At 26.8% G+C, this 12,237-nt stretch overlaps 2 protein-coding genes across 2 annotated transcripts; both read right to left on the bottom strand.

Moving 5' to 3' along the window:
* Positions 1-531: 531 nt before the first annotated feature.
* On the bottom strand, positions 532-6,026 carry LOC130977041 (putative UDP-rhamnose:rhamnosyltransferase 1). Its single transcript, XM_057902039.1, has 2 exons — positions 5,819-6,026; positions 532-1,418 (listed from the first exon to the last, which is right to left on the bottom strand). The coding sequence occupies exons 1-2, from the start codon at positions 5,947-5,949 to the stop codon at positions 536-538; spliced, it is 1,014 nt and encodes a 337-aa protein (XP_057758022.1). The 5' UTR covers positions 5,950-6,026; the 3' UTR covers positions 532-535.
* Positions 6,027-10,066: 4,040 nt separating this feature from the next.
* On the bottom strand, positions 10,067-11,552 carry LOC130977062 (putative UDP-rhamnose:rhamnosyltransferase 1). The gene has a single exon (XM_057902061.1). It carries the CDS (start codon positions 11,533-11,535, stop codon positions 10,210-10,212), a length of 1,326 nt encoding a protein of 441 aa, XP_057758044.1. The 5' UTR covers positions 11,536-11,552; the 3' UTR covers positions 10,067-10,209.
* Positions 11,553-12,237: the final 685 nt, after the last annotated feature.

Below are 12,237 nucleotides of genomic sequence, written 5' to 3'. Positions count from 1 at the left end.
ACTATTAGATACTTCACTTGTCTAGGTGCTTGGGAGAAGGGCCTTGATAGGTCCAATTTCCATTTTGCAAAAGGTCATAGAGAAGTTATGATAATGAGCTCCTCGGGGGAAGCGACGTGAAAGTTCGCATACATTTGGCATGGCTGACACCGACCTCTTTCTAGAGAAGTCGGTTGGGTGTTAAGGCCAACTTGGACCTTTTTGGTTTATTTGAGCCTAGGTCATAGTATTGGGTTAGAGTATGAACATTGATATACTGAATTTGTTTTTTTACATAAATAATAGATAAACAAGTATTTTTACAACCAAATTTCTAAAGAGTTATTGTTTCTTTTCAAATAACGAAAATCTCTCTTAAAATTAATGTAGAAATTTTATGAAACTAACATAAAAATTTCTTATAACGAACCAATATAAAAACTTCTGAAACAACATACACAGAAATTAAATAAAAAATTGATAGAACACAAATAACATACAGAAGAAGAAAATAAGAAGAGAATCAAATATACTCTTAAAAATGGAGTGCTATCCCCTAATTAATGTTAGGCCTATGGATTTCCATAAAATCAACAAAGTCATCTATGTACTTTTGATGCAGCTCCTTCTTCCCAAATATCTTGACCATCTTCTCCTCTGCACGGCTTCTACAACTCTTTCCTTCCTCTTCCAACATCATAGTTCTCAATGCCTTGGCTATGGAATATCTTGTGAATTTTCCATCATCTTGATTTCTTTCCACTTTTACCCCTACTTTTATTCCTTCCACCACCATAGCATTCAACACTTGCTCACTTTGGAAGGGCAACAAAATAAGTGGACAACCAAATTCAAGAGACTCTATTATGGAACTCCAACCACAATGAGTTAAAAATCCTCCAATAGACTTATGTGCTAATATTCTTAATTGTGATGCCCAATTATTCCATATAATTCCACGTTTATTATTTGTCTCCATTGAACTACTCACATCCTTATTAGGACTATTTTCTCGTTTTAAAGCCCAAAAAAATGGACAATTAGATAATTCTAATCCCATAGCTATCTCATTGAATTCTTCATCACTTAGTTTAACCTCACTTCCAAATGCTACATAAATCACTGACCCTTTTTCTTGTTCATCTAACCACTTAAGAATTTTGGGCCAATTTTCATCCTTGTCATCATTGTTGTTGTCTTCATCATTACTTTGTGGTGAAGGTGGCAACAATCCAACCGGAATAATTGGTTTCTTGCATACACGTTCAAGATTCTTTAGAGACTCACCTTCAACCTCCGTGCAACTTCTTATAGCGACGGCGGCGGCTCCGACGACGATTTCTTGGAGTCTGAATGCATCTGTGACCCCAGATTCATTTTGTTGACTTAGGAAGTCATACACAGGCTTGGCTATTTCTTCAATGGAGTTGCTATGTGCCCTTATTAGAACGGAATCAAAACAGAAATATTCAACAAATGCACAAAAGATACAAAAGAAAATGCATGAGATACCAAGGTTAGAGCATATTGGTGGTAACCAAAAAGGTGCAAAGTCATATAAGAGCCAATGAGGAGTGGAACTCTCTAGAAACTTAGTCAAAGGTCCTTGAAGACCATCAAAAGCTTTCTTAAGGTATGGTACCATGTGGTATGGAACATCCAAAGTTGACTCTGCATTTTGAGGGAGATTTTCTACGTGGGGCAACGGAAGTTCTATGAACTCCACCAAAGGTTGCAAATTTGAAGGTAGTTTAGGGAGGCGTTTGATGTTTGTAGGTGTGGAAATGAATGAAACTTTGTGACCCTTTTGAGCTATGAGTTTTGCAAGCTCAAAGTATGGAATTATGTGACCAAAAGCAAGCCATGGAAACATAGCAATGTGAAGCTTCTTTTTATTGATAGCTTGTTCAGCCATGGTAGCAATAACGGTAGTTGTCTTACTTTTTGTAACAAATACAGTTAATTATTTATAGACAACATAGTTACACATGATCACATCAAAGATTCCATAATTGTATATATGTGACATGTCCATTATTGGTAATTTGGTATCATATTTATTTTTTATGGTATAATTACTCTATTAATTTTTATAATTTTACTAAATTTATCAGGTCTTTATATTTTTTAATTGATTTTTATATTTTTTATTTTTTAATTAAGACATTGTATGTATAAAAAATATTAAAATTAATTAAATATTTTTTTTATTTATAAAAAAATATTTAATTAATTTTAATATTTTTTATACAAAAATAACATAATTAAAATTTAAAATAGTATAAAAATATAATTAATATATATATATATACTCAATTGTAAATTTTGTAAAATTATATAACTAATAGATTAATTAAACCGATGATAAATATATTGTTACTTTTATTTTAATAATTTGTTATAAACTTGTGTAAAAATACAGTATAAAAAATTATGACCGATAATTATTAAAATGACATTATAAAAATATATTAGAAATAACAATATTACTTTTTTTGAATTTATTTTTATGATTGTATGTTGTTCCATAAGTTTATTGTGCTTTTTGGAACATAGGTTACTAAAAGTCTAAAACACATGAAACAGATTTATGAGAACTAAACCGACAATCAATTCCACCAGATGATTGCGTCATTAAATTACGGATTTAACCAATAAATTACAGGTTAAATCGATTAATTTTGTCATAATTAAATAATTGTATAAAATTTAATTTTTTTATTAATTAATTTATTTTTTAATTCATTAATTAATTAGTATCTATTACATTATTTAAATATATATTAAAAAATATTAATATTAATAAATTTCATATAATTAATAAAAAAACTTTTGTTTATCTTTTTTTTTAATTTATAGATATTTTAAAAAGTTTAATGTTTATTTTAATGATCATATATAATTAAAAAATAATTAATTTAAGAAAAAATAAATATAAATACAAAATAAATTAAATTAATATGAATACTATTTATTAAAATAAAAAAATACAAAATATCTTAAATTTGTATGATTAAAAGTTAATACATTAAATTATTAATTATGATATGTCTAAAAGTTAGTAATATATTTATAAAAAGACACTATATATTACAAAGAGTAAATTTGGTCTAATAATTAATGTGTGTGCTGACATCAGCAAATTAATTGGTCTGATTTAATCTCTAAATTTGACTGAATTTTTTGAATTTGATCGATTCGTTGTCCGGTTATAATAATAGCGATTAAATTTTTGGAAAAAAGGCAAAAATCAATTTATAATAATAGCGATTAAAATAAAAATTTTAAAATATTAAATTAAAATATATAAATAATTATAAAAAATTGAAATTTAGAAATTATTGCCCTATCCTTCCAAGAGGCTCCGCCACTGCCGAAATAGAAACAAAATTCTTATATTATATACATATTTATTTGATAAAAATATTATTTATATATTAAAATTAATTATTAAAACTAATTATTATATATATAATTTAATTTATTTTTAATTTATATTTATATATCAATATATATTTTATAATTATAATTACTTTTAATAATTAATTTTAATATATACTTAATATAATTATTGTTGGATGGATAAATTAAATAATCTTTCTTTTTCTTAAAAAGAATGAAAAAGTATCTTAAAGAAATATTAATGCAACATTTTGAGCATTTTGCGTGGAATGCATGGGAAGATTAAAAAAATAATATATCCGTCCGTACTGTACATCCATTTTTTAGAAGGAAAAAATCTAAGAGATTAATATTTTTATTAAAATTTAATCAGCACTTAACTAATAAAAAATAAATAAATAATTTTATATTATTAATAATTAGTTAATAATTACAAATCATAAGATCTGCTGCATTGTTGTCAAATTCTCGAGTTAACTTGTAAACTCTCGAGTTAACTTGCGTACGAGTTTACGAGTTTAAGTAGTGAAATCAAATTAATTTAGACACAAATTCGTTTTTGAATAAATTCGAGTAGACTCAGCTAGACTCGCATAAACTCGGGAGTTTGAGAGCGAGTTAGCGAGTTTGCGTTAGGTGCCCATTTTTGCCAAAAACAACGTCGTTTTGGCATTTTGGCCCAAAAAAAAAACCAAAAATGCTACCCACTTATCCTAAATCCCTAATTGGCTCAGTGACTCCCTCTTACCTCACTCTATGATGTTCTCTCTCTCCCTCACTCATTGTTCTGACTTCACTCGTCTGTCTTCATTGCCGTTCTCCGCCGGCTAGCACTGCTGCTTCTTTGTCTGCTCAGCTTCGCGCACAACCCCATGTCTCACTCTCTACTCTATTTCTCGCCTTCTCTTTATCTCTCTGTTTGTTCTCTTTTATGCACGTCGAGCCTCTACCGTCGCACAGAGTTGTATACATTCATCAAGCCTCTGTTGTCTCTGTTAATCTGCTCTGTTTTGCTGCCATCGTTCACCGTTTCTCTACTTCCACTGCTGCACAACCTTTCCGCTTCTCTTCCTGCATGATCGCGCCGCTTCACTGCCTTCATTCAGGTATTTTTTTTAAAAAGATTTCATAATTATTACTTGAGTTTATTACTGACTTCCTAAATTTTCTAGTTGTTACTTATTACTAATTTTAATTTTTTAGTTGTTCTAGCCTCTGGGATTGTATAAATTATGAATGTTTGAATTATGATCATTATTAATTCATTCTTTTGAATATCTAAATTCTGATCATTGAAAGCTATTGCAGTTACAAATTTAGTAAATTACAGTGTTACTGTGTGCCTGTGTTAGTATATGTTATGGTTCAATGTTCATAGTTGATTATTTGATTTAGGAGAAGAATTTTTATATAGGGACAAACTTACTAATTTGATTATTTATTATTGTTGATTTAGGGATAAAATATTTGAAAATATTAGTTCAGGGACAAGATGGTGAAGATGAGGATATTGATACCATAGAAGATGAAGATATCGAAGGATTTCAGTTCGACTTTTAGTTTATTAGACCATTTACTTGTTATTTTATTTTTTTTCCAATTATGTTATTTGAAGCTTTGATTATATGTGGGTTCAATATTAAACTAGATGCATACTTGTGAAGAATTTGAATATGTTCTAAAGTACCTGTTATAACTGTGGTACTATTTTAATTAATTTATTATATGTTTTAAAGTTGAATTTATTACTTTTGAATGCCTAAATTTGAGTATATATATATATATATATATATATATATATATATAATTCATAACAGGTAAATTCGTACAAGTCTATGAATCGAGTTTAGATCAGCTCTACGAGTTTATTTAGACTCGCGAGTTTGACAATCTTAATCTGCTGCCCCAACACTCCCCTTCTACAAGATATATCATGTGTAGTGTATTGTCCCGATTAAATTCTGATTAATTGATAAAAACAGATAACTAATTTAACTATTATTATCTTATTTTATTTATTCTAGAATCTAATCTAACCAACCTGAACTATCTACTTTTTAATTAGAAATATTGTTTTTTCTTTCACCTATTTTTAATAGTAAAAAAAATGCGATTTATGTCATTATTAGAATAAAATTTAAGAAAGTAAAAATAATTATTTGGTATAAATAGGATTAATAAGTAGAATTTTAGTTTTTGAGATTTAAGTCAAAAATTTTATTTATTTTTAATCTTTTTTATATTTAAATTCATTTCTAAGACTGAACTTAGTTTTAAATCATCTTCTTACTTAAATTTTAAAATTATGGTCCAAAATATCTCTAACAAAAAACTATAAAATAAAAAAGAAAAAAATAAGAGAAAGCAATTTGAAGTTGAGAGAGAGAGAACCACAAAAAAGAAAAAGAAGGTAAAAAAAAGAAGGGGAAAAAAGAACCTGGCAACGACGCTGGCGAGAGAAGACGTCGTGCACTGCCGTCGCCATTTCTCTACTCCTGTGCCAGTGTTTCCATAGGCGGACGAAAATGCTAGCAGATCGGCAAAGGAGGATGTCACACGTTGCATCATTGTTTCTGCTCATGCACCAATGTTCGACGTCAACGCCAATAGATCAGTAAGGAAGGACGTCACGTGCTGCCATCGTCGTTTCTACTCCTCTTCAGCTCCTTTTTTTTTGTTGTTTTCTTGTTTGCCATCTTCTATATCCGTTTTATTTTAGTATTGGTTTTTGTTCTGTTTTTTATTGTTTATTTTTTGTTGTCGTGTCTTGTTGTTGTTGTCGATGTTGGTGGTGTGATTTCTGATTTGAAATTCTTAACCAATATTATTAGTGGTGCGGTTTCTTAATCAATATTCTTAGTTAAACCTTTGTTACGTTGTTGATAGTGTTTTTTTTTAATAAAAAATATATTTAAATTTATTTCAGTATTTGTAAAAGCAAAAACAAAAATTTCGGATAAAGAAAAAGAAAAATAAGAGAAATTGGATATTTTGGTGGAAAGATTATTGGAGAAGGATTGTTAGAGAAGAATATTTTGATTCGAAAAATAAATTCAAGTTAAATCTTAAAAACAAATTTAAATACAAAAAAATGTTGTAGACAAATAAAATTTTTGAACTAAATTTTAGAAATTAAAATTATACTTAATTCTCATAAATATTTAAAAATATTTTTTTTATATTATTTTATAAAAGTTTTGAAAAGTAATATTATACAATTAATAATAACTTAGAAAGTCCACTGTTTAGTAATTACTAGTCAATTTAAGTATGGCTAATTTTGTAGTATCTGTAATTTTGGTGCCAAAATTATCAAAATTATTTTTTATGATAAATTTTAAATATTAAAAAATTATTTATTTTTATATTTTTTAATTTAAATATTAAATTTTATTTCATTTTAATAAGTTAGACAAATATATAAACACCATAGTATAAACCTTTAAGTATAGCAAATTGTTAAACAAGTCTAACTGAGTAGTCGACCACTAAAAGAAGGATTTGTCTATGGTGGAGAAAGAATTTTATGGTTCTTTAAGAACTCATTAATAAGATTCTAAATTTGTGGCTAATATTACATCGTACAATAATTATATATATTATTTGTAGTGTGACCCAAAATATTTTTTAATAACAAATAGATTTCCTATAATTCATTGATTTGTTGGTGTATATTCTTTATTAATAGCCCGTACATTATTATTGAAAGTCCGAAAGAAAAATTTTATGAATGAATATTTTTTTGTTTACTATTTTTTTTGGGTGACTATATTTTTTTTGTATAGTTCCGATAAATATTTTTTGCTTTGTTATATTTATTTGCGAAATAATAATGAAATAAGTAAGAAGAGAAGAGTAAAAATAAATTTGTTTTTAAAATTAGATATCATCCGATTTTTTTTATTGATGGTCTATATAGTTTTTTTTTAGTTCGAAGGAGGACTATTTATTTATTTTCAAATATAACTCGAAGAAAAAATATATATAAAAATGACATGTTGAAATTGATTAAATTAATCTTTTTATAAATTTTTTTATTCTTTTATAATTAACTTAAAATTTTCATATTTTTTAATTTCGTTTTTTACACTTGGACAAGTAAATTATTTTTACTGTTATAATATTTATGTCATTATGATAGAGTGAAATTCCAATGGGAGACTTAAAGAATGATAGAGAATTTGACTAACATAGATGAGACTACTTCTTATTATGTATTACTCTTTCTTTTAAATATATTACATAACTATATATTATATTTTTTAATTCATATATATAATCTAAAACATTCAATTAAATATTATTTTTATATTTATTAATTTTTTATTTTATATCTATTTTTTAAATTAATTATTTTTAATTTATAAAATTTTTAAAATAAATATTAAATTGTATTAAACATCTATAAATTTAAAAAAAAAATATTTTATGATTAATAATTTTTTTGTTTACTTTTTATAGATGTTTAATAAAATTTAATATTTATTTTGATAATTTTGTACAACTAAAAAAAGTTAATTTTAAAAAAGTGAATATAAAATAAATATAAAAATAATATTTACTTAAATATTTAAAAAATGTTAATATTTTAGAATATATATACCGATTTTGTTGTGCAAAAAAAAAAGTTAGAACGACCTATATTTTATAAACTAAAATTATACTTAATCCTTATTATTATTATCAATAATTTTATTATTGTTAATATAGTTATTATTTTTCTAGTTAAGCAACTTTACTTATGAGTTTTAATTCATAAACTATCAACGTAAGAATTTTTTTTTTATACTAATGTTCGATATAGGTTTTATATATGAAGTTGAAAATGTTATTTTAACCTAATAAGAATAAAAATTAATATTTATACACATTTTTTTTAAAGTTTATTTTACATTGTGAATATAATATATACTTCACAAGTTTGTTGGGCTTTTATAAACAATTAACAAGAAATGGTTTTTATATGCCCAAAAAATAAAAGTAGTGCCATGTCACTAAAATAGAAGTTTTTCAGAAAAACTGCTATTAACCAAACAACTCCCACACTATTCCATATTATGAAAACATCCACGTCCTTAAAGAACCCAAAGATACTTTCCCCACCTTAGAATCGTCCACCAAAGAAAAAGCAAAAAATAGTTTATTAGTTTCTCTCTCCCTCACACTCCAAACTACATCCCTCGTGGTTCAGCAATATCTAAACACTGTTGGGTGAAGATCTACGGAGTTCAATGAGCTGTTATGAGAGTCGAGAGATGTTGTTCACTTGTTCTTAGTTTGACTGCTGTTGTACATCTCAACAATTAGATTGTTTGACCTTTCTATTGAATGATTTTTTTGTAAGTTTAAATTTTGAATATTTTTTAATTAAATTTCAGATGTTGTTTTAATAATTGGTAATTTTTATGGTGTCTTTGTTATAGTGTCTAAATTGTTTAACTTTTCTTACAAAGTAAAAAATAAAATATTTAAAATAAAAAATAAATTATATAAAATTTATTAAATATTATTTATTTACCTTTTTTATAATTTACGTAAAAAATTGATAGGCACCATAGCATTCACCTTAATAATTTTGGATGTTGGTAACTGCAATTTAGTTGTATAATGTTTTTTGTTTTTTATAGTACCTTTTAATTCAACAAATCAAAGATTAATTCATCAAGATATTAAACTTTATTTAAAAATTTGTTAGTGGCTAATGAGTTGCTGACCTATTATATATACAAATCAAAATTCGAATCACTGACACTTATTTAATTAAGTGGACTAGTAAATAACCACTAAATCGACCCAACTTAATTTAATACCAGTCAACTCACATTACTTAATACTATCTCACTTTTGCAATTTTCGCAATAACTCTTAAATTTATGGCATTTTTGTAACGCCGCTCTTGTTATTGGACGGTCCAAATCGTCATAATTATTACAAATTGCCGTTATAAACTTTATTTTTTGTAATTTTAGTTTTTAATATTTAAAATTAATTAAATATTAATTAAAAATAATAAATTTCATTAATCATATAACATTACTTATATTTATTGTCTAATTAAATTTTGAACAATTGATAAAAAGAGATAACTAATTTAACTATTTTTATTATTTATTCTAGAATCTTAACATAATCAATCAAACCAACTCTATCTATCTCCTTTTTATTAGAAAATTGCTTCTTTCCTCACCAATTTTAATACTAATAAGAGAAATGTGGTTTATATCATATTATTAAAAGAAAAATTAAGAAAGTGAAAATAATTTTTTTAATATTAAAAAAATTATTTTGTTTATATTATTTATATCCCTGCTACTTAACTTGACATATTATTTAATAGTTATATTTTAATAATAAATAAAATACTAACTAAATCACATTGGATTCCACTTACACTGCTTGCTAGGAAAGATTAAAATGGTTAGAAATAGAAGAAATTAGAAAAAAGGGGTTGTGTATTTACTGTGTATCTACTATGTATCTTATATGATAAAACAGTATTATTTGTTTATAGATGTTAAGCAAATAAAAAAATTATAAAGATAAATGTGGAATTTAAATTGAAACACAAATTCTAATCGAATATTTAAGTATTATTTCAACAAAATCAACTATATTCGCAATATTTTATTTGAGTAGAATATGAAATTGGCATAAATTGTAAAAAAAAAAAAAATACATACACTTTGCTTATTTTAGAACTCCAAATAAACCTTATATCTTAAAAATAAAGCATGACATAATTCACACCTTAATAGCTAATGCTTTATGACACAAACAGAAGATAACATGCATAGAAAAATCTCTTAATGAGAGCTGATCTTTATTTAATTAATTATTCTTAATAGGTCTATGAATTTGCATATAATCAACAAAGTCATCAATGTATTTTTGCTGAATCTCCATGCTCCCAAATATCTTGCTCTTCTTCTCCTCTGCATGCCTTCTACAACTCTTTCCTTCCTCTTGGAACATCATAGTTCTCAATGCCTTGGCTATGGAATATCTTGTGAATTTTCCATCACCTTCATTTCTTTCCACTTTTACCCCTACTTTCATTCCTTCCACAACCATAGCATTCAACTCTTGCTCACCTTGGAAGGGCAATAAAATAAGTGGACAACCAAATTCAAGAGACTCAATTACAGAACTCCAACCACAATGACTCAAAAACCCTCCAATAGACTTATGTGCTAATATTTTTAACTGTGGTGCCCAATCATTCCATATAATTCCAAGTTTGTTATTATTTGACTCATTAGGGATATTTTTTTTATTCTTGAGAACCCAAAAAAATGGACAACCAGATAGATGCAATCCCATATTTATTTCAATGAACTCTTCATCACTTAGTGTTACTTCACTTCCAAATGCTACATAAATCACTGACTCTTTTTCTTGTTCATCTAACCACTTAAGAATTGTGTTCCAATTTTCATCTTTGTTATTGTCTTGGATACTATTTTGTGGTAAAGGTGGTGGCAACAACCCAACTGGAATAACTGGTTTCTTGCAAAGATTTTCAATATATCTTATAGACTCACCTTCAACCTCCATGCAACTTCTTATAGAAATCGCAGCAGCACCTCGAATGGATTCTTGAATTCGAAATGCATCTGTAACCCCTGACTCATTCTGCAGAGTAAGAAACTCATATACACCTTTGGATACTTCTTTTTCAGCAGAATTTGGATTTAGAAGCGCATTTAAAGTGGTAATCTGAACAAATGCAGTAAAAATATATAGATTTATGCATGAGATGCCAAGCTTAGAGGAAATTGGTGGTAGCCAATAAGGTGCAAAGTCATATATGATCCAATGAGGTGTGCAACTCTCTAGAAACTTACTCAAAGGTTCTTCAAGACCATCAAAAGCCTTCTTGAGATATGGTACCATGTGGTGTGGAATATCCATAGTTGATTCTGCATTTTGAGGGAGATTTTCTACTTGGGGCAAAGGAAGTTCTATAAGTTCTAAAAATGGTTGTAAATTTAGTGGCGGTTTAGGGAGGCGTTTGATGTTTCTAGGTGTGGAAATGAATGAAATTTTGTGACCCTTTTGAGCTAGGAGTTTTGCAAGCTCGTAGAATGGAAGAATGTGACCAAATGCAAGGAATGGAAACATAACTATGTGAAGGTTCTTAGATTCATCAGCCATGGTGGTAATGCTGATGATTAATGTATATGACTTGTTATGTTGTTGTGAACTTATGATCACCCTTATATATATTTTTCTGACAGTGGAAAGAAGTTCCCAAAAGAATAATTGAGAAGGACCGGATAAGAAATGGAGAAGGAAAGATAAGTCATTTTTGGTAACTAAATTTAACATTACTCATAATGTGCATATGAATTATGGACAATTTTTTTTAGGAATTCTTTAATTTTCTTTTCTTGTAAGTTTCCCTCTCTTCCTCTTTTCTCTCAAAAAAATGAGATCACTCTCCTATTTTGTGTTTTTAAATTTAAAAGAAAAAAACAATTCAGCTCCGGTAAATCTATTATCCCAAAAATTTGAAATAAAAAAAGGTTACAAATTTCGTCTTTGAAAATTGTTTTCTATTAATGGATAATTTAGATATATATAAAAATATTATTGATATGATTAGAGCGATTCTAATATCGACAGACACAAAAAGAACCTAGGTTGCATAATTATGACAGCAAAATTAGAAAAGAACTCTGCAAATAAATTAGAGGCTTCAGAAAAAAAAACTAAAAAAATTTACTCGTCGTATGACCTTAATGCGAGTGACAACCTAAGAAATGTAATCACACAAGTGTAGCTACGTGAAAAAAATTATGAAGAATGGGTTAGAGCAGTGAAAATATCTTTTCGAACTCGGAGGAAATGGAAATT

The sequence above is a fragment of the Arachis stenosperma genome, chromosome 4 (genome assembly GCF_014773155.1).
Source record: "Arachis stenosperma cultivar V10309 chromosome 4, arast.V10309.gnm1.PFL2, whole genome shotgun sequence".
Lineage (NCBI taxonomy): Eukaryota > Viridiplantae > Streptophyta > Magnoliopsida > Fabales > Fabaceae > Arachis > Arachis stenosperma.
Note: the sequence above shows the minus strand (reverse complement) of the source record. Positions and strands in the feature narration are given on the sequence as shown.